Raw genomic sequence first — 23,129 nt, forward strand, 5'->3', positions numbered from 1 at the left:
AATGTGTACTTAGTTTAAGTGGTATGAGTTCTCGTACTTAAACTTATGGTCATGAGTTCAAGTCCTGTCCATCTCTTTGTTTAACTTTTTTTAAAAAATAAAAAATACTGCCACATGGCATGAGAAGAGTAAAGCTTAGTACTAGTGGGTGGCACACACGATGTGTGTGCAATTTAAATAAGTAAGAATAAAAAAAATAATAATGAAATTAATATTATAATATGTATTTAGGTTAAGTGGTATGAGTCCTCGTACTTAAACCCATGGTCATGGGTTCAAACCTTGCCTATCTCTTTGTTTAACTTTTTTAAAAAAAATAAAAAATACTGCCACAAAGAGAAAAGTAAAGTTTCAAGATACTATAAAAGATGTTCACTTTATAATAGTATAGATAGATAGATATGTGAATGTAAAAGATAAAGAGACCTTGGGGGAAGGCCACGTTTGGTGCCCACTTGTCTGACATGCAGAATAAGTGCTGAGATGGTGGCGCCACCTCATAAACCCCACAATAATTAAAAAATGCTTCGCTCCTCTCCCTACTATTATCCAAAATCATTTGTTTGTTTCAATTTTATAATATAAAAATAATATTAACAAATAGGGTCGGGTTGTTGTGTTTCGAGGAATCACTGCAGGCTCATTTAGATGTTTTTAAAATGTAAAATATTTGTAAATTTTTATTAAATGAAAAAAAAATAATATTTTCTTTTTGTATTTATTTAATATTCTAATTTTTTTATAAATAATTTACCTTTCAAATACATTTAGGCTATGTTTGGAAACCAAACATTTTAGTTAAAAAAAATCACTGCAAGTTTCACATCATTCTTTTTATTTTTTTTAATCAAAAAATTAAAAATTATTAAAATAATCAAATCTGAAATGAATCTTGAGATTACGTACACTCAAAAATTTAAGAAATTTATTAAAAATAACAAAATAAAAAATCATTTTTAAGAACTTAAAATTAAATAAATATTTTTAGAAAAATATTTTAAAACAATTTTTGATATAAACATAAAACTAATATGGCATCGGTAGTGATAGTGTAATAATACGGGCTGCCAACATTGTTGTGTTAGCGGGGCTAGTGGTTGGATGGTAACGGCAATGGTGGTAATGCTTTATTAATTTTTTTAAAAGTAATTTTAAAATTAAAAAATATTTTTTGGATTAAAATTCAGTAATTAGACCCGGATACATGTGGAAAGGATTCGAACCCGTTGCCGAGTTTTTCTTTGAAATATTTTTATAAAAAAAACAAATTAAAGAATTGACTCATTTTTTAAATTATTTGAGAAATTAACTTATTTTTGAAATTGTATTTTGAAAATGTAATTTTTAAATTGAAATTATATTTTTAACATGCAATTTTTCACCGTGCTATCATAAATTGTATTTTCAACTTGCTATTTTAAAGTAAAATTACATGTTAAAAATGCAATTTTAATTTTAAAATCACATTTTGAAAAGACGATTTAAAAAAATAGATTAATTTCTTAAATAGTTTGAAAAGTGAGCCAATTCTTCCATTAATTTATTTTTTTTGGAATATTTAAAAAAAAAAAAAACTCTTTAAACGTGGGCTATGGGCCCTGATTTGCAAAAACAAAAAAAACACTTTTTTCTGTTTCAGTTATCTCTTCCACAACCAACCTTCAAAGAAACTCACACAGAAACAAAAACAGAACCTCCAATGAATCTCCGATCTCCATGTACTCTCTCCACTCCCCTTCACCGGCGGTTTCCTTCTCCGAACTCCTCGAATTCATTGAACTTCCGCCGTAGAACGACGTCGTCGGAGCTCCAAACGCCGGTCGAACTCACCGGCCGTTCCGGTAGCCATTCACAGTCGGTTCCGACTCACAAAGTCACAGTACGCGACAGAAAACGTGGACTTGTCCACGAGTTCTTCGTTCCGGAGGTCAATTTTCAATTTCTAGGGCATATATATTATACATATGTGTTCGTATGTATTTCATATTTTGTGTATGTATTGGTTTCTCAGTTGTGTTTATCAATGTAAATGCAGGACCAGTATATACTTCACACTGCTGAGTCTCAGAATATTTCGCTCCCATTCGCTTGCAGGCACGGTATTGTTCTACAATTCGCAAAATTTCAATACTATTTGTCATTTTTCTAAGTGTCTGTGTATGAATGAAGTTAATGTTACTTGAATCACTGCTGTGCGTACGTGTAATTTTGTAATTGCTAATTTTTAGTGAATTTTTGTGCAATGCATGTCAGTTAGGCGGATTCAATGAGATTGGAATTGTGTTAGGTATTTAAGTTCAACTATATCATAGCTTAGGAAATAACGTGTGAAAAAGTTTCATTACTACAATTATTTTTTGAATTTGCCGTTGGTCTCCAAACTTTTGTAACAAAGAAAGAACAAATGAATTTGGAAGGCCGGTTGGGTATTGGTGCCATGGATGAGGAAATCAATGTTTTTAGATCTTGCGTTCTAGTTTCTAGGCATCAAAATAAATATTGTAATTCCATAAGATTGATCTAGGGTTTGGCATGTGTTTGGATCTAGGTTTTGAAGAGGAATTTGTGAAAGGAAAACAAGTAAAGAAAATGTGAATGAAGTATAAGTTGATTTTTTTTCCCCCACATTTCCCATCTCTTTTATTTTTTCTTCACAAATCTTACCACAAACACAAGATCCAAACCCAACCTTAGAAAGTTTTAGCAGGGATGTTAAAATAAATTGATGTATATTATTGATAGATCTAATCTTGATTGTAAAAATATATGTATTATTGATTGATGAATTGATGTTTGTTCTGTTACAATGGATTGATTATATAGATGTAGGTTAGGTGGTGGTAGGTGAGGAGTAGGTGAGTGTAGTAGGTGAGTGTGTGGTAGGTGATGGTAAGTGTGTGGTAGGTGATGGTAAATTCTAACAGCCCCCCGCAAACTCAAGGAGGATAGAAACTAACCAACTTGAGTTTGAAGAGAGGAACAAAACAAGAAAATACATAAAAATAAAAAAAAGATAGAAGACACTGTATGGTCGTGTCAGACCGTTGGTGAAGACACTGAAATGTGGTGTCATAACGTGGTAGAGGACACTGTATGGGGGTGTCATAACGTTGTAGAGGACACTGTATGGTGGTGTCATAACGTTGTAGAAGACACTGTATGGTGGTGTCATAACGGTGTAGAGGACACTGGATGGCGGTGTCAGACCGATGTAGAAGACAGTTTATGGGGTCATGTCGGACCGTTGTAGCAGACAATGTCGGGACAGTTTACAGAGTCTTGTCGGACCCATAAGGGAGCTAACCGGAATCAATGTCGGGACAGTTTACAGAGTCTTGTCGGACCCATAAAGGAGCTAACCGGAATCAATGTCGGGACAGTTTACAGAGTCTTGTCGGACCCATAAAAAATAGACTGTATGATGTCGGGACAGTTTACAGAGTCTTGTCGGACCCATAAAAAATACACTGTATGATGGTGTATATAGGCTGCCCAAATATATATATATATTGATATATATAGTGAGCCCTCAAAAGTCGCGCCCTCAAAAGGCGTGCCCACTTCATCAAAAGGCGTGCCTGACAGAAAGCGTCGAGCCATCAAAAGGTGAGCCGGAGACGCGGCGAGGCACGTGAGCGACAGAGTGGCGTGTCGGCCGCGTCGTCAGTGTCAATATAAACCAATGCGGAGGCGGAGGAAACCAAACCAGACTGAAACCTTTGAACTGGTCATTCTGAAACAATCTGTAAATACTCTGTATCCAACCCTTCTCGGAAACACTCAGCAACCCAAAAAACATGGCCTCTTCTTCCCGTTCAGCTACCCAGAACATGGCCTCATCTTCCCGAGGTCTGCTCACTCTCTTTCCCGACCTCAACGAGTCAACAGGAGAGATAACAGGTGCGGTGGCACTGGAAACTCAACCAAGCGCCCCGGAGTATACTCCGTTGAACTTTCCGATGCGGTCTGTGGAGCAAAGAATGGCAGTGCTGTCGGATGTGGAGGCCAATCAGTATACTTTGAAGGCATGTGTGGAAAGCATGACGGCGGTCACAAATTTGTCGAACCGGCTGCAGAGTAGGACAAATGAGGTGCAGCATTTAAACTCCCAGCTGGCTCTGCTCCAACGCATGTATAAGGATGCGCGAGCAGAGATAAGCGTGCTAAGGGCAGAAAACAAGGAGCTGAAGCGGAAGGCCACCGTAATGTTCCGATTTGGAGGGCCGCCATATGCGGCAGTGGAGGAGCAGGGAGTAAATGTGCTCGGTGGCGTGGGAAAGCCGGAGACAACACCGTCAAGGGCCGCCCAGGACGGAGGCAAGAAGAAGAGACCGGCGGCAGAGTAGAGAAGAAAAATCCCACTGTTGGTGTGGGTGTTTTGTTTTGGTTTGTGTATTTTTTTTTTTTTTTTTTTTTTTTTTTTTTTTTTGGTAAAATGGTGATCGGGGTGAGCCCCAACATGAATAAAATGAATGTGGTGTGCAGTTCTTCTTCTTCCGTTTTTTTTTTTTTTTTTTTTTTTTTAGCAATGTTTCAGTATTATACAAAAGATAAAAAAAATAGAATAAAATAAAATAAAATAAAAGTAGGGATAGAAAAAAAATATATACATTATAATAAAAATATATATTAAAGAAAGTGAGGATGTGGGCGGTGGATGAAAACAGGTGAGAGGCATTGTGTTTAAATAAAATAAAAGAAAGGAAAAGAGGGGTGACAACAATTATTATTATTATTATTATTTTTTTTTTTTTGAATAAAATAAAAAAAGAGTGAAGTGAGTGGGTGACAGCAATGGTAACCGATTCCAAGAACCCACTTGAGTGTGTGAGTGTGTGGCCATGTGCGTGTGAGTGTGTGGCCATGTGAGTGTGAAAGATGAAAAAAAAAAAAAACAGAGGTGCATGTGAGTGTGTGTCACAAGAAAAAGAGAGATAGAGAGAGAGACAGTGTTTGGGAGATCAAGAAAATTCCAAGAAATGCAAGAATTTCAAAGAGATAATGAGGACAAATAACCAGATCAAAGAGGCCTCCTTTGGGAAGTTTATATCCTTTGTCACCATTTTCCCTAAGTTTGGAAAGAAGGTAATGGTGGTAAAAGTTTCCAGAGATCCCCACTATAAATATAACAACCCCTAGATATTTCAGATCAATAAGTGGCTCACGATACCCTTCGGGCAGGTGTTGGCCATATATCATGCTTGCAGTTGAGATGAAATAGGCAACCGAGACGAGAATGGCCGAGTCCAGAACCACGCCTCCGCTGTATTTGTGAACAAACAGAACCTCGAAGACCCTCTTGAAGAAATGGATGGTTTGAGTAGAAGAAACCTGAGTCCGCCATCTGGGAAGAGGAAGAAGGAAGCTGCTCCGGCGAGGAAGGCAGGAGCATAGAACATGAGCATGCCGGTTGTACTGGAGAGCTTGATCTGCTTCTGCTGCTTCTTTGACATGGACTGAGAATTGCTATTAACATTCCAGGAAGAGAAAAGAGCTAGTGTATGCATAGCAGGTTGAAGAAGGGAAATTTCAAGGTATGTGTAGAAAAACTCCAGCGGGCAGCGAAGGCAAGGTTGCCGGCCGGCTGCCCGCCGGAAAAAAAGAGTATAGGCCTAAATCTTATAGCTCTGATACCATGTTAAAATAAATTGATGTATATTATTGATAGATCTAATCTTGATTGTAAAAATATATGTATTATTGATTGATGAATTGATGTTTGTTCTGTTACAATGGATTGATTATATAGATGTAGGTTAGGTGGTGGTAGGTGAGGAGTAGGTGAGTGTAGTAGGTGAGTGTGTGGTAGGTGATGGTAAGTGTGTGGTAGGTGATGGTAAATTCTAACAGCAAGGGAATAGTTGAAGCTCCACATATATCTTCGAAGGGAAAGGTGTTCTAGGGAGTGAGTGTGCCCCCTTCGCACTCAACCTCCGTCATTTTGGTAGAGCGATTCTCCAATCATGCGCACTCCTCTGTTGTTTACACTTGATTATCTAACAACATCTAGAAGTTCCTATGCTAGTGTAGGTTAGGAGCAGAGCCTAGTACCCTTCGAGGATGGTACCTTAGTCATGGGATACCCAAGCTTTGTGCAGGATCACTAGGATCTTGTAACTTGGTGGTTAGAGTTGAGGATTTGTTGAGGTGCTCGTTCTATTCTTCCTCGAGTGGATTTGCATCTTGGCCCATCTGAGAAAGAGAGAAGAGAGAGATCTCCACTAGAAGGCATTCTTCATAGAAAGATAAAGACACTTTGTTGAAGTCTCTCTACTAATGGGGCCAGGTTAGCTGGAGGCAACCCACTTGTCCCTTATATGTACTTGGGCCCTTTGTCTATAGTTACTCTCTTCCTTCCTCTTCGAACATGCTTGCCAATCATTTTCTTCTACCTGGACCTGGAGACTCCATATCTCCATTGCACACCTTCTTTCCTTCTCTAAGGTTGCCTTGCCTCGACTCTCACCTAGTCTGCCACTAATGACTTGGCACAATTTCTGCGACCACCAATACTTCCAAGAGACTCCACTACTAGCCTACTCACCCCTACTCTCTAGAAATAGCAATTTGACACTTGTTGGGATAAAATTAACAATACTTACCAATATTTAGTTATTTATTTATATTTTTCACATATAACTTGCTGAGGGAAGGGGATACAGGGCTATGAAGCACGGCTGCAGGTATGTGTATGATACGGGTATGCCGATGTGGCAAATTCTTAAAAAAGTAAGGTACGGATGCAGCTGGGGTTCGTCATTTTTTTTAAAAAATTTATAGCTAAACATCCAACATACAAATCGAAGTTTCAATATCAAAACTAAAAAGAGAACAACTTGTTAAAAAAGTTGCATAATTCTTTCTTTTTTGATTACCTAAAACAGGATATAAAAGAGAGTAAAATCATAACTCATGGGTAAAGGATGTTAGAAATAAATTACTTGATATTTTCAAAATTAAAAGAAGAATAATAAAGGCTACAATAAATTTTAGCAGCTGCAAAAAAAAAAAAAAAAAAAAAAAAAAAAACTCACCTCACCATACTGACGGCGTACCCAACTGTATTTGCCGTACCTGACATGTATTCAGTGTACCCAGTACGTGTATCGTCGTACCGGTACGCGTACTTGCACCCGGTAAGTACCGGTACTCGTACTGCACCATTTTTGGAGTGCCCGTGCTTTATAGATGCAGGGAAGTCAGTTTTGGGCCTGAAACGTATTTACTCCCAATATCACATGGTTATGACCTTATTGGTATGTATGAAATTTGTAAATTTTCTATTCACAGTTTGTACTCGGTAGTATGATTGGTAGATTTGAGATGGTTGAAAAGAGAGGCAAATCTTGCTTTGAAGCTCATCACTAGAGATACTAGTCAACAGGCCCATTCAAGATCTCTAGCGATGGATATTCACTCCAAGTCAGGGAACAATCAACAAAGTCTAGGGTGCAGCTTTTGCCCCTCTCAACTTCGAAAGATGCTGGTGCTATCCTCTGTAGTAGGAGGTATAGCCATCAAGGCAAGCTTTTATGAGACTCCATTCTTAGGTCCTCATTTGATCTGTTGAGTTGGCACTAGAAAACATGTTCATCTGGTAGTTCTTCGAGTCTAACCTATATAGATATACGTAAAAAGGGTGCAAAATCCCGACAGTTTGCTTTTAAAACTTGCAAGTCCGCAGAAATTTGCCTTGGGCAGGCAGGTGCACTGCCTCAAAACAAATATAAATCTTCTCTCTTCCGTCTTTGTTGGGTGGACTGGCATCAGGGATTAATGGTAGAATGCTTAGACTGTTACTTTAGGTATTTTTGTTCAAGATACATGTCAGTAATTGAAAGTTTTGCATTTGAATGTGTACCTGCTATTGCTATCCTTGTATATGTTAAGTTTGTGTATTTTGTTATGATATTACAAACAAAGTTACTTGATTGGGTTGGGACACAAGGTTTAGTTTAAAGTTACTTCATAATTAGAATCCTTGCTATTTGCCAAGGAATTAAACACTAATTATTACTGTTTTTTCATTTCAGGTTGTTGCACTAGCTGTGCTGTTCGTGTAAAATCTGGACAAATTAGACAGCCTGAAGCATTAGGGATATCTGCAGAATTGAAATCTAAGGCACGTAAAATTCTCCTTCTGGTTGTGATTTTTAATAGCTTGTGATTAGAGGATGAGTTTGGATTCTTGTCTCTTATTCTGATGTTGCATCCCCAAAATAATGTTTATAGTTCATATTTGTGTACATGCATCACAGATTGAAGTTTAAGATTGAATCATTTAGGATTTAAGAATGAGGCATTTGGGAAAACTGCATAAACCCAAAGTATTCACATAGTTTTCTATATATTGAATATTGTCCGGCTGTACAATACTTGAAATAGCCATATTAAGCTGGAGCTATTTGAAAGCTGTGGGTTATTTAGTCATAGATGATTCACTTTTTGACAAGTTAAGAGGGCATGTGAAATCATAAGTGGTTTGAGAATTTCATCCATTTCCAAGGTGTCTTCTTCGGTGGATATACGAAGGTAGTAGTTCTTTTGTTTCTGTGTAATATTCCTACTATTTATTTTGATTAGAACTAACCTTCCTCCTCTCTCCTGAACTCAATTTATCCCTGGCCTAGAAAGAAAAGAAACCCCAACAAGAGTAGCTTTCATTGAATTGGGAGATGGCTCACTTTTTGGTTGTTGCATATCTTGTCATTAAACAACTTAATGCAGGCACAGAAAAGGAAAATGTTATTGTGAAAAGTAACACAGGAGAATTTATGTTTTATATTAATATAAAATTTGACATTTGTTTGACATGCAATGCAGGGCTATGCACTTCTTTGTGTGGGATACCCATCCTCTGATATTGACGTTGAAACACAAGATGAGGACGAGGTAATGTAGATATCTAACGATTTACACCACAAAACCTGACAGCATATTATCTGAACTTCCAAAAGGAACTAAATCATTTAGTTGCAATTTAGGCCCTCTAGGATGGGTTATGATGTGAGATGTGGAAATTAAAACAAGAGTAATTCATTGTTGGTCTAGAGGATTAGATTTTAGGGTTTTATGAGATGCTGTGTTTTCAGTTCATTGTTAATAACCTAAGTAATGGCTCTATTTTCTCAAAACTTCCATTTCTCCTGGATGCATTCTCTTGGAGTCAATGTGGCCTTGTCATGGGAAACTCTGGGATCAAATCTCTCTAAATCTCTCTGATGCTATCATACTATAATAGATGGAAAATGCTTTTTACACTCTATACTGTTACTATTCTATATTCTGAAACTCATCGAAATTTGATAAGAAGGAAAAGGAAGCTATTGACAGCATATTAGTTTGGAAGCATATCTAGGAGAGAGGAGAAGGGTTTCAGTTGTTTTTGATGTGGTTGCCATGGGCGATTACTGTATCAAATCTCTCTGACACTAATGTTCCCTAATAGACTGATAAAATGCTCTTAGTGGCATATTAATCTAGAAGTGTTTTGCCTATGATGGAAAGGGGGGTGGGGGTTGATGATGTGGTGAACATCCAAGACAAATTTTGGTGGGAAAATGTGCCGTGTTTACTTCGCAAGAAGGATAGAAATCTGAGTTTAAGAAGATGGAATTTTTTAATTTAGTCATATGGTTAATTATTGCTGTTAAATTTAGGTTTCCATGCACTTCAGAATTCTTATCATTAGGTGTATTTTGGTTAGTATTCTTAGTTGTGAGATAACTTCCTTAGAAGGTGGTTGCCTTTAAGTTTCCTTTGTACAACTTGTCATTGAGGTGGCTTATGCTTCTAGTAAATAGTTTATCACCTACTTGTTTGTGGTTGCATGTAAGACACATGTCATTAGGTGGAATTATATAAGCCATGTGTCACTCGCTTGTCATTGAATTGTTACATATAATATAACCATGTTTCACTTGCTTCTTGTTGAGTGGTTTTAGTGGTTAATGTTTGCCACTTCTCACCTTCTTTTTATTTTGTAGTTATCGGGCTGTAATACCTCTTTTGGCAAATAATACTTCAAATTTAGTCAATTTATTTTCTTCCTATGTCTCTACTTCTTAGGGTTTGGTTTTGAGCTCCACAGTTCCTGGATTTCAAGCCTTGTTTGCTGGAAATTGCAGAAATGAGTCCTGCAACTTGATTTTTGCATAATTTCAGACTTGATTAGTCTTATTTGGGTCTACCTTTGATTGTAGTCGTTGGAAATTCCACTAAATTACATTAGTTGAGGGGTTAGTTGTTTATTTTTATTTTTCTTCTGTTCTTTCTTTCTTTCTTTATTTTTATGGAAGGGGTCTTACAATATTTCATAGGACATTTGACTATATCCTATAGTAGGGGAACTACAATTGCTTTCGAATTATCTTGTGTTATTTGGATTATGGATTATGGACATATGAAACTCTTTGCTTGTTCAGGTGTATTGGCTTCAGTTTGGAAGATATTTTGCCAGAGGACCGATAGTAAGTATATATCCCTAAAATAGAACCCTTTTTACCGAACTAATGATAATAACAAGGAACAAGTGAAATGACCAAGAAAGAGAGCTGATTTAACACCAAAATTGCTTATATTATATTTTTGGTTACTTACCTCTGCAATGTGTTATTGCTGCAGGAAAGAGATGACTATGCTTTGGAGTTAGCTATGGGTGATGAGTAAGCTATGTTAGATTGCCGAATTAGAAGTGATGATTCATAAGTGAAACATGAAGATGTATAATATTTTCCCATTCCCTTTCCTAATCATTGTTTTTATCCTTTTATTAATCCTTTTGCTTCCATTTAGCCCTTAATATTGTACTATGATTACTCCGAGTGTCTATTTCATGCCATCTATGGCTGTCCTTTGGAATTGAATGTTGTTTTTGTGGGAGATATCAGTGCAGTTCTTTTCCTAGTATATTGATTTTGTTTTTTCTGAAGATTTGAATCTAGCCGGCAATACAAACAAGATCAGAGAATCTTTAAGAAAAGAAAAAAGAAGAATAAAATATTATCGAGATTAGACAGTTCTATAGATCACCAGCTGTTCAAACATAAGAGTGTTACTGCTAAATTGTGTACTTGGTATTTTCGTCTCTCTTGTTTCTCTCAGTTATTGGATGAACCACTCTCTCTCTCTCTCTCTCTCTGAAAAAAAAAAAAAAACTGCCAAGTGAAGGATTATTTTTCTAATTTGTAAAAAAAAAGTAAAAAAAAATAAGAAGAAGAAAGAGCATCATAATGAAAGCAAGCTGTTTTCTTTTTTAAATGCACATGAAATGTGATAATCTGCTGAAACAATTGAATGAGACACACTATTGAATAGGATGGTGTGGTCCTTCAATGCTAACTAATGGTCCAGTAATTTTTTGGGGGAAATCAGAACTAATTGCTTAGCTGTTGCATGAGATAAGACATGGATCATTTGATGGTGATGCCAACATTTTCTATTTTATTGTGATTTTTTGGTACGAAGTATTTGTTGGACATGAAATGCATCAGAGACTATATTTCTTGGAAACTAGGAAGACAGTGAGGCTGCTCTAATCCAAATCTGCCTTGTTGGGATATTCCATGCCTAAAACTGTGCTTTAGGACTCTCATCTTACTAAGAAAAAACCAGACCTCAAAGAATAGCAAATTGGTTCAGTAAAAGATGTGAATAAACCTTTTTTTTTTTTTTTTTGGTGACTTCAAGCAATATCTTGAAAAACTGGAATCCAGTCTCCTTAAAATTGTTGAGATAACAATGTGACGAAGAGAGAGGTGCATGCAACTGTGATGTTATTTATGTATTTATTTATTATTATTTTAAAAGAAAAAGCCTCCATAAGATGTGCATTGTAGGTGCACATTGTGGGTGCCACAATTGATTCATGAATTTGAAGACGGTCCTTTGAGGAATCTAATCTAGGATGTGGCTAGTTAAAATATGAGCAACTAAACCCATGATTGTGAACTCTCATATTGGGACAATGTGAAATGTCCGAGATGGCTGAAAACGTTAACAAAAAACACATTGTTGGGAAGTATTAGATATATTGCCAACCTTTGACATCCAACACTTGCTACAGAAACATTGATATAACATGGGTCTTCTTTTCTAAAGAAGTTTTGTCTGGTACCAGTGCTACTGTCCATGAATCATATAGCTTGGAAAATGAAAAAGGTTCTATTTTTCATTGAGTCAATCTACATATTGAAATTCTTTCTCACGAAATAATAGAAATGTATGGATGGGTTTTATTTTCATAATTATTTTTCTTGGGATGAGAAAAGATGCTATAGCCTACATTTATAACAGAAAATATGTTCCGAGCAAAAACTGTTTTAGTAATTCCAAGTATAATTGTCTAATTTTTAGTTATCAATCTGGCTTGAGTTTACTTCCTGCAGCAGCTTGCATTCTGATTTAGGCAATATCAATATGGAGGTCAAGTTCAGAGCCATGGTAGTTTATCTGACTATGGAAGATCATCTTCACTTAAAAAAACCAAAGTAGTGGGCATGATTTTTGAATAAAAATACAAATGCAAAGATGATATTTTGTTTCTTTGTTGAATGGTTTGTTTGCTGCTTGTAAGTCGTTTTGTTGAATTTTTCAATCTCCTGAAAAGGAATTGTGGACCACTTTAATGAGAATGAGATTATGATTTGTTGGTGTTCAATCAATGTTTCACAATTTGTGGTTGTGGGGATTGGGTGGAACAGACTATTAGGCCTAGTTTCTTTCAAAACAAAAGCATCTTTTGAGGTCGTAAATTGGACAAATTCTCCAATCTATGCTGACTCTTTTAAATACTTGAAATATTTATCCAATTGCATTTTCTGCTTTTGGTTTCTGAATGGTATGTATCTTTGTCATTAGGTCAATCTGATGGAATTCAGAACATATATCAGCATCACCCATGTGAAGGGAGAGGGACTATACTGCTGACAAAACTAGGTCAGCTTGCTATCCTTTTTATTTTTATGTTTTGGAGAATCTAGCATGATTTAAGGATCTAGATAGGCCTGCGTGGTAAATTTCCATTTCATTTGAAATCACATCTTTGGTGATTTTATTTTCATTTTCTCTTTGTGAAAGGTGACTTGGCCATTTGTAGTATATTTGATATACCACAAACTTTCTTGGGTTTCCATTAAGATTTGAAGTAGATAGTTGCAGTTCGGGATTTACTCCTTCATGCCTGCTTAGTGATAACATGAATATAGTGCTTACTTTGAAATTGGCTTGTATACATATCTCAAAGACCAACCACAAACAAACTATGCGAAATTAAATTATGATGTACTATGAACGTTTACATAGTGATCAAGAAACTACAGGTAACTTTAGGAATCCGGTTGGCTAGATAGGAGTTGGTGCCAACAAAAACTGGGGTTAGCAGTACCCTTAACGGCAGGTTAATTGTGTATAGTATGGTGCTCCCTCGTTGTCAAAGGCTTCCAGGCATCATTATCTAGCTTCCATTCTTCTCTCAGTTCATCATGCCACAACCTTGAGGCTCTGCAGCATGATGTGGCACATGGCTATGTGATGCCCTTAAGGCAGTGCTCAAATACCATTGTCATCATTGACTACTGGTTACATCTCTATTGAGGTACTGAATGTATGGAAGATAAATTGAAAGTTTCTGCTTCAAAGTTTGATATGTTGGTCCAGTCAATGTTCTGGGGAAATATGTTTGAAGCAAAGGGATCTCTTTATGTAGATGGATATTTAAAAAACTCAGGGAAAAGAAAGAAAGAAAGAAAACCTCTACTCTGGCCTTCACGTCGATGTAATATACTTTTTTTTCTCTCTATGTTTTTTCTTTTTTCATAGGTTAGGATACGAAGCTTAAAATCCACTCACAATATTACAAAGATATGAATGATAAATGGGTTTTGAGAACAAAATTTTCTGTGAACAAAATAAGAAAAAAAATGTTAAAGACAGAAAATTGGATATCTGCTTTTATAATTTGGATGATAGGAGTTAAGATGGAGGGAAGAGATCCAATGGTTTAATTGTTTTTTACCTGCACCCTTCTAGATGATTATTCGAGAGGAGAAAATTGAAGTATTGATAGGACCTTCAGATTTTAGTTACAAAAAGTTGAAGATGCTTAATGTGTGGATGCAAATAGCAAGGGGTTGAAATTGGGATAGTTGAGATTGATGGCCAAGGGATTCTTGAAAGCTACCATTTTTGTCACTTTATTAGACCATCCATAAGGAGGGAGATATTAAAAAGTGAGAATTTGATGACTGTAGTCTGCTTTTGAAAATGCTGTGTGATTGACATGAATGTTTGCCAATGAAGGGCAAACATTTTATTTTACTCAACTAACCATTTATCTCACTTGAATGGGAAAACTATGTAAGATGGCACTGAGCAAAGATAGTTTGTGGCACTGAATCAAATTGATAATTATATGAGAAAGAGGATGGTAATACAAACGAGTGAAAAGAGAAGAAATACAAGGATATTTCCAAGAATTTCGAGGTAGCACCAATTAGTGGCAAGTCGAATAGTTGAAAGAGATGGTCTAATAATGTAACTGATGAAAATTGTTTCCACTATTAAGAGCTCACATGGTTCAAGTTGAAGGAACTTGGACAATGTCGAGTACTAAAAGGGCATGGGTTGATGAGGTTAGGTGAAATGCTTTGGCTAGTGACACAAAAGGAGACGTGGCCCTACAAATCTTTACACAAATAGCTGGATACAGCTAATTAGCAAAGGTCAGTTGATGGAACAAATGAAAAAGAGGTGCAACTTTTAGAATTATTTCTATTTTTCTGATGCTCTCAATTTATCAAGCTTTCACGTCCATCTGTCGCCTTTAAAAACTATGCTGCCAATTTTATTTTATTTTTTGTTGCAGAAATGGGGTTAGGTGGTTCTAAATTCAGGAATCTTTTATTCTGATTTAACTAGTTCTATTTTCTTTAACAAATAATCTTTCTGAGTAACCCCAAGATATTTTTATACAAGTCACATCTTTATTTATTTTGGTTAGAGTTCAAGTCAAATCTATACATCAATTTTCAGTCGGTTTTCTTTTATGTGATTCTCACCTCAACACTTGCCCTTTCCTTCTCTCTTTGGTCACGAAAGTCATTTATTGGAACTCAATTTGAAACTACGGTTTTCATTTATTGGTGGAAGCAATTCATATGGGGATAACCTTTTGACAATTAAATGACATTATACTGAAATAACTTCATGCCGTGTACTTTATGCCACTGATGCATATCTGAAACTCGAAGGAAAATGAAGTTTTTCTTATCCAATAACATTAAATGCACTCATAACCTTAAAGTCTGCTTATACATTACTTCTCAGACATCTAATTTAATTACCAAAACTTCTTATTCATAATAAAGTCACGCAAGGGGAAAATAACTCTATACAAGTAGCAAGGAGAAAATGTTTTGCTTGTTCAGAGATGCACATACTGGGGGGACTCTGTGAGTTCCGAAACTGAAATGGTCTTTGTAGTAACTAGTAACCAACTTAACTGTTGCACAATTTTAGCTGTTGAACTTTTGTTCAGTAGTGCTTGTTGAGGCCTGCATCATCCAAAGAACATTCATATTTAATCAGATAAAACACAAAAATGAAACTCTTGCACTGATCCCTAAATCTTATCATCTACTTATCTTACTGCAGGATTAGTATTTTTCAACTAGTGTTGGTGTTTATCGTCTCAGGGTCAGCTCACATGAAAAACAATAAAAAATTCTGAAAGATAATGTTGAAGAAAATGCTTTGGACGCTTGGTGTTGCTGTTAGATTGAAATTAAACATGTCAGTCAAGTTGTATAGGGGAAAGGGAATTAGGATCACGCTATATTGGTTACCATCACCATAATTGATATACACTAGTCTAAAGGGTGATAATGATCTTGAATCCCTGAGTCATTCGTATTTTTCTTGAAATAGTAATGAACTGCGAATCTTGTGCTGGTATTGATTTCCATTTTGTGACTGGGAAATCTTGTGCAGTTTGATAAATATTTATGTGGACGTGTAACTGATCAATGTAATTAATCATATATATAATAAGGTAACGAGTAAAAGGGTATTTCATACTGACCCCAACTGATGTCACAAAATTGCAAACTGCACATTTCACAGACCGTGCTCCATATTGGTACATTAACAGCATCCGACAGTTCCCACAATTGACATGTGCCACCTGATTTGCTGCCACCATACACATTTGATGCTCAATTAGGAATGCGTGGGCAAAGCATACACTATCTTATGAATCTATTCATGTTAACACTAGTTCTATACCTTCCAAGGCTAAATTGACAGTATGACAACACGAGCATTGTACACTAGTCGCTCCACGAATGTACATGAGTAAGGTGTGACAGCCTCCACAAACCAACTGAGCCATTTCCGTGCCTTGTCAGAGTCCAATCAATAAGATTGTTAAGCTGTAGACTATGAAAATCATTTATCTTTAAAAAATGAAATCGAATGTATGAAACAGAATTGATCAAGTTATGCTTTGTTACAATGTTTCAGGTTTAGAAAAGCCGAGAAAAAAGAGAAGCAAGGAACACACCACGGGGTGGCACGGCTGTGACTGCATTGCAGACAGCACAACATACAGAGGTTGCTCCAACTGGATAGAGTAAAAGGTTTCGGCATCCGGAACACACTAGCTGGCTTTGTGCACCTGATGATCAAAATTGCTTTTCTAAAACAGTAGATCGGTGACAATAAAGTGTTTCATAAAACAGGGCAACTCTGTCTTGATGAGTTCTTGGTTGATGAGACTACCCAGAAGAGAAATTGAAACAAAACAATATCGCAAACAATACTAACCATATGATTCCTTGATACTGGATTTGCTAACTTCTCTCATAATAATCTCTTGCATTTAGGATTGCATGATTAAGGTCTGTTTGGGTAAATGGAATCAAATTTGTAATCTTAAAGACTCATCTCCAGACTCCAAGTAATGGTAAACCTCCACACATTTCCTTAATTATCTTGGCAATTTAGCAGTGAAGAATTCTATATTGTTTTTTAGGCTAAAACAAGTGGAGAATTGAGTAATTTACCATTTGCAGGTGGTGTAAACGGTGCCGTAGCAGTTGGATATGGAGCAAGAGGAACTGGCATTGCAACTCTTACAGAGGTACCCCTCTTCCAAGATCTTAAAACCTCCTCCTTTTATGCGTGAAACAGAACCTTTTCATCCATTCTTACCTTTTGGCTGAAAAAACAAAGAAAAAAGAAACTAGGAACGCATGAGCAATCAAAGACAGTTCAAGGATATGCGAGAAAACCATAATTTGCAAAGAAAAAAACACTAATTTCCAGTTAGAATTTCAAGAAAATGAAGATGGAGAAAAAGAATGTCTGTAAGCAATCAGTACCCAGTTGAATTCTTTCCATTAATAAGCCATAATAAATAAAAAATTATATTTATGAAATCTATGAATTAAGTTGAACATTATGAAGTGGGGCAAACACAGACCGTTGGAGCTTGCAGATGAGAGAGAGAGAGAGAGAGAGAGAGAGGAGAGGAGTTGTGGGTTATAAGGTTGTAACTGGGTAAAAGTAGAGAGAAAAGTGGGGGGTGGGTTATAACTGTTAAACGGGTGAGTGTTTTACCATTTTTAAGGTGCAGCATAGCTCTCTGTTTTTTCTTTCTTTTGGAGTGGATAGATGTGGTGATTTCGGTTTCTGTTGGTGGCATATCATGATCAGCTTTGTCAGAAACTCTGGTCCCCCCCCCCTTTTCTCTCTCTCTCTCTCTCTCTCTCTCTCTCTCTCATGTTTTGCTTTTAGGAGTAGATGCAGTGTAATTCATTGCATGCACGTGAGTGATGAATTTAGCCACACGCTCCTTCCTTTTCTGGGGCATTGGACAATTGGTCATTCTACGGTGTCTCACTTAATTTATTGTTTAAGATTTAAAATTTTTTTTTTTAAAAAAACCATTTTTTCAAAGGCCCATTAAAATAAAATCTCATTCTGTTCTTTAGGCTACCGTCTCAAAAAACCTTAGGCCGCTACTGGGGACACCTAACCCAACTGAGCAAATAGGGCCTAATAGAACTCAGTCCTCTGTGGTAGATTTGGATTTGCAAATCTTTTAGAACTTAGTTGGCAATAATGCTTTTATTTTATTTTATAATAATACTGATGTTAGAGAAAACTTGAACAGAGTCAAACACACAAGTCTGGGATACAAGGTTCCTAAAGCATCATTACATAATTGATGTAATTTATTAATGAGTAATGCTTGGTAGTCCGAATATGATGTTGGCTCAAATGGCTCGAAATTCACCTTGCTGGTCGTCCAGGCGGACATCCGGCTGCTTGTCCGGCCGGTCGTCCGGTGAGGAGGCTGACAGCCGCGATAGACAAAGGTGACAACTGCAGTAGACAATTTTTATGTAATTCGGGCAATTCCAATCAGACTTAAACAAACAGCATCAATTTACAATTCAAGCCTAGATAAATCTTGACACAATTTGGACTGGACTTGAATAACTTCTAAACCAGTCCAAACAAACTTGTCCTAATTGCACCCTTGTACCTCACTAATGCCAGTACATGGGTCATGGCTATATTGAAACAAAAAGCCTTGATAGTGGTTTTGGTGCGTTCCTATCTGCATACTAGCCAATATAGTGGTGTGAATTAAATTATCAATTGGAAAGTCACCCTTGTACCTCACTAATGCCAGGACATGGGTCATGGCTATGTTGAAACAAAAAGGCTTGATAGTGGTTTTGGAGCCTTCCTATCTGGATACTATATGGTGTGAATTAAATTATCAATTGGAAAGTCATGGTATAATTTTTTTAAAAGAAAAGTTGAATTAGGAGGCAATTGATAGTGCTTTGCAAGAGTAGAAAGATTAATTTTTATAGGTGCTAATCTCATAATTAATAATTGATTTTTAACGCTAAATTTATTTTAATTAAATTCTCATGAAGAATCTTTTTCAAATTCTTTTTATTTTTTTATCACGAAGAATCTTTAGACGACCTTGGCTGCTGGTGCCATTTTTAATGCCTTTCGCTTTAATTTGACAGCCATTTAAAAATATTATTCAATAATTTGGGGTAATGTCAATGGGTGTGTATTATTGTTTTAAAAATTCAATAAATGTGCCATATGTTTCATACATAATCTGATTTTTTATAAATTTTTAATAGAATTCTAACAAAAAACGTTAACTGTAATAAGATAATACTTTAAGAGGGTTAACTGTTGAATTTTAAAATTCAGGAAACAAAGCACAAATGAGTTCTAGTATAAAAGAGTTTACTATAATTTATCATACGCAAGTAATGAGTTATAGTTTAAAAGGGTAGTGCTATTCTAATCTAAAAATTAGATTCGCTTTTTAAACTTAATGATGTGACAGTCTATGAGAATATCTAAAACAACTCTCTCTCTCTCTCTCATACTTTCTTTAATCATCTATTTTATATATCACTAAGTGTTAAAATAGGTTTAGAAAGTGAGTTCTATATATATCATTTTCGTAATGTAAATAATCACTTTTAGTCATAATTAAAAGAAATACAATGAGTCATAACCAAATATTACTTAAAACATAATTAAGATTTTTTATTATAACTAGAATAATAATCACAATAAATTATAATTAACACCATAATAAATCGTAATCAAACAATTCTCATGACACATAATGAAAGACATTCTTCAATTGTAACCAAAATAATAATTAAAAAAAAAACTCATAATTAAATCATAACACACAGTATAATAAATCTAACAAAATTATAACAAAATCACAATTATTCATAATTAAAAATCACAAAAATCATAATTGAAAATACGAAATATCAATATTTTTAAAATGTGTATTAGAAAATTCTTCATATTTCTAACCTCTCTTGTATGGTCCACGTATAAAATTCCAAGTTTTCGGCTCAATAAAAGACCAAGTTACAAAGACTTGCAAAGCCCAAGATTGGACTGCTGTAATTCACCGGGTGATTGTTGGGTAGTCTAGGAGTATAAGACCAAGTTGCAAAGATTTGCAAAGACCAGGACTTGGTGCCTCCAATTCGAGCTGTCACGCTTTTTCCTTTATCAATAATAAAACTAGGCAAAGTAGGATAGATAATGAGGCATATTCATTCATTGAGCTGCTTTCCTTGGCCAAAAGGTCGGTGCAGCCATTTGCTTCGCGGAAAAGTGCACAAAAAAAAAAGAAGCTTGTGATTCATATTCGTTGAGTGTAGTTAAATATATACATATATATATTCATTTTTTTGTGATTTTTTTTCTCTTCTGCGTATGTAGTGTGTGCACGTATTATTGCTTTTGCTGGTGATCCGGAAGTCTGTTGGTTTTTCCTTGCATTATGTGCCCGTTTGGAAACTTGACTTGTTAAGTAATTTTTGGACTTTTTTATGAAGTAAAAAAAATTAATGTTTCAAATGATTTTTTTACTTGAAAAGATAATTGTGACGGAAAAAAATGATTGATTGATATATATGATGTGATCTTTTGCTAATGAGTTGAATTTTTAGCATTTTCACTTTTTTTGGCCCAAAAATGGTTTGTCAAAAATTAATAGTAATTCAAATTCATTTTAGTGCCACAATGATTTTTCTACTGTCACAAGGCTTTATAGGACCCATCAAATTTGGGCTGTAGTGTAGGTTGGATTCTCGATATTAGGCCTCTTCCACAGTAAAAAACATGTTGGCTCCTGTCTAACATGTAAGTAATGTACTTGCACATCTTCACCATTGACTGTCAAGTAATTTTCCAAACCGGGGCGTGAATCTGTGGCTTTTTGCGAACCTAATGTACTTTTTAAACATGTCACTGTTAGGGCAGTGTTAAGATACTTGACACAATTACTAAAATAAATTGAGTAAATGTTGAGTTTTTTTTGACGCAAACCTAATATAACTCGACCCAACATGATTTCCACCTTTAAGCATCATGTAAGATAACACATTTTATTACCCAAATGTGATAAGTGAATATGATTACCTTAACATTACTTATTAGGGCAAATTAAATTGATCACTTTTGAAATTTAAAGAAAATATAGTAAGTCTCACAATTTTAATATAGTTACGTTGGGTTCCCTTCCCTTAATAGTTTAATTCGCATGACACTTGGTTATTTTTCATCACCAATTCGTTGCTCATTTGGATGAAAAATAATATGTTGTCATTTAGTTTATATTAAAATGTATATATATTATTTATCCTTGTATCTTCACACTAATTTAATGTAATTATATTAAAATTATGAGATTTCATTTATTTTTTTCTAAATTTTAGGAGAAGTCAGTGTAATTTACCCCATATATTGTTTTGGATGGGTTAATAGACCACATTTCTTGTAAAACAACATTACTAGATTGGTGGTTCTTTCAAGGCCTTCTTTTATGGTGTGTTTGGTTGGAGGATTTGGGGAGGGATTTAGAAAGGGAAAGGGAAAAGGTGTGTGAAATTATGTGAAATTTAGGCATGTTTTATTCATATTTCACCTACTTTTTCCATTTCCCTTTCCAAATCTCTCCTCAAATCCCTCAACCAAACACAACATTAAGTTCGTAGTAATCCCACCTCAGTGGGATTTTGACAAATATAATATATATATATATATATATATATTTATGAAAAAATTTATAATTTTAATTATTAATATTTATAATTTTTTTTTTATATTTCCCAGTTTTCTATTCCATTTATTTTATATTTGTTTATATGTTTTGGTGCTTGTTTTATGACATTAGCCTTGCACAAAAATGATGAGAAAAAAAATGTAGTGAAAAAAAAAAAAAAAAACAATGAAAAATGGATGGATTGGCGAGTTGTTATCAATCAGTCCTTTTTCTATAAATAAGATCAGATAAGAGCTAGAACAGGCAGCCTCTTAATTACTTGTCACAATCTGAAAATATCTGCAAAAAATTTGGAACATTGCCAGCTTTACCTTTTATATGTGGGTCTGTCTTGGTAACAAGTGTCTTAAAGATGTACACTTATTTTCAGTTTGTTAACAAATGCTTTTAAATATGGTTAATAAGTTTCAGGAGAAATTAAAATATATATATATATATATGTGTGTGTGTATAATTTTTAATTTTATCAATTTAAATCTTAATATTTTGATTTATTTTTAATCTAAATTATTAGCCTATTTTCGTTAAGTAAAATCGACAGAAAAATAGTATTTTAGTTATTAAACTTAATATAGGTGTACATGAAATGTCAAACATACTATTATTCATTGAGTTTAATGATTAAAATATATTATTTTTTATCGATTTTACTTAACTGAAGTAGGCAACTAGTTTAAATTAAAAACAAATAAAAAGTTTAGAGTCTAAATTGATAAAATTAAAAATTTAGAATTTAATTCGTTACAAGGATCAAATCTTGGGGGTTTTTTTGTAATTTTTCTGAAGTTTTATTATATATATCTATCGATACTATTATAGAGAGAAGGATCAATTTGATGTTTATGTCTCATTTTTTTGTTTTTTCAAGATACCCCCTATGGCAATTAGGTGGAGAATTATGCCATAAATTTAGTTGGTTTATTTATTTATTTTTTTAACTTCTGAACAAATTTTGAATTTAATCATACAGTTTATAATATTATTTTTATATGCGCATAAATTGCGCGTGTCACCACTTATAGTATATATATATATATATATGAACTTATGTGCAAGTTTTTTTTTTTATTATTAACTAAATTATGGAGAAGTTAATCATTCAAAATTTTAAGATGAAATTGATGCAGAGAATTACGAGTCATGGGGTAGTATGGAGAACACAAAGAAGAAAACTATATTAACCACACTCCTAATGTGAAAATCCTCATACTTCAAATATGGTTTAATTCTAAAAGGAGAATTTTCTTATGGAAAATGCAATTTTTGGTTATATAAATTTTACCATTTTTTTCAATCTTTAATGTGAAGTTACAAAATAAACGACATGAGTACATCCAAGACTCGTTATATTTGAAAAATAATTGTGTGAATCTATGTAGGAAGTGAAAATAAACTTTGAAATTTACCCAATAATTATAAAAATCCAAGTTTGGTGGTAAAAAGTGAAAAATAAATAAATAAATAACGTATTTTTTTTTAAAACGTTATATTT

General features: G+C 34.7%; 2 protein-coding genes, 1 long non-coding RNA gene and 1 pseudogene across 6 annotated transcripts; 2 read left to right on the top strand and 2 right to left on the bottom strand.

Annotated features, from left to right (window-relative positions):
- Positions 1-1,591: 1,591 nt before the first annotated feature.
- On the top strand, positions 1,592-10,908 carry LOC114308521 (ferredoxin C 2, chloroplastic). The gene is made up of 6 exons (XM_082895916.1): positions 1,592-1,927; positions 2,036-2,099; positions 8,034-8,122; positions 8,824-8,892; positions 10,425-10,469; positions 10,624-10,908. The coding sequence occupies exons 1-6, from the start codon at positions 1,592-1,594 to the stop codon at positions 10,666-10,668; spliced, it is 648 nt and encodes a 215-aa protein (XP_082752042.1). The 3' UTR covers positions 10,669-10,908.
- On the bottom strand, positions 4,918-5,556 carry LOC145803265 (uncharacterized; annotated as a pseudogene).
- Positions 10,909-12,807: 1,899 nt separating the features above from the next.
- On the top strand, positions 12,808-16,860 carry LOC114308520 (uncharacterized). The gene is made up of 2 exons (XR_003645510.2): positions 12,808-12,936; positions 16,519-16,860. It is a non-coding gene; the product is annotated as an uncharacterized LOC114308520 (long non-coding RNA).
- LOC114308519 (protein LOL1) lies at positions 15,249-17,883 on the bottom strand. 4 transcript variants are annotated; one of them, XM_082895918.1, is made up of 7 exons: positions 17,480-17,594; positions 17,061-17,215; positions 16,822-16,897; positions 16,559-16,672; positions 16,282-16,395; positions 16,079-16,188; positions 15,249-15,551 (listed from the first exon to the last, which is right to left on the bottom strand). In XM_082895918.1, exons 3-7 carry the CDS (start codon positions 16,874-16,876, stop codon positions 15,513-15,515), a joined length of 432 nt encoding a protein of 143 aa, XP_082752044.1. In that variant the 5' UTR covers positions 16,877-16,897; positions 17,061-17,215; positions 17,480-17,594; the 3' UTR covers positions 15,249-15,512. The 4 variants fall into 4 exon arrangements, with proteins under 4 accessions (XP_082752044.1, XP_028109939.1, XP_028109937.1 ...); XM_028254138.2 differs by lacking the exons at positions 16,822-16,897; positions 17,480-17,594 and adding an exon at positions 17,617-17,883; XM_028254136.2 differs by lacking the exon at positions 16,822-16,897 and having other exon boundaries at positions 17,480-17,674.
- Between the last annotated feature and the right edge of the window lie 5,246 nt (positions 17,884-23,129).

This window comes from Camellia sinensis, chromosome 11 (genome assembly GCF_055761805.1).
Source record: "Camellia sinensis isolate YWXY chromosome 11, ASM5576180v1, whole genome shotgun sequence".
NCBI classification, from domain to species: domain Eukaryota; kingdom Viridiplantae; phylum Streptophyta; class Magnoliopsida; order Ericales; family Theaceae; genus Camellia; species Camellia sinensis.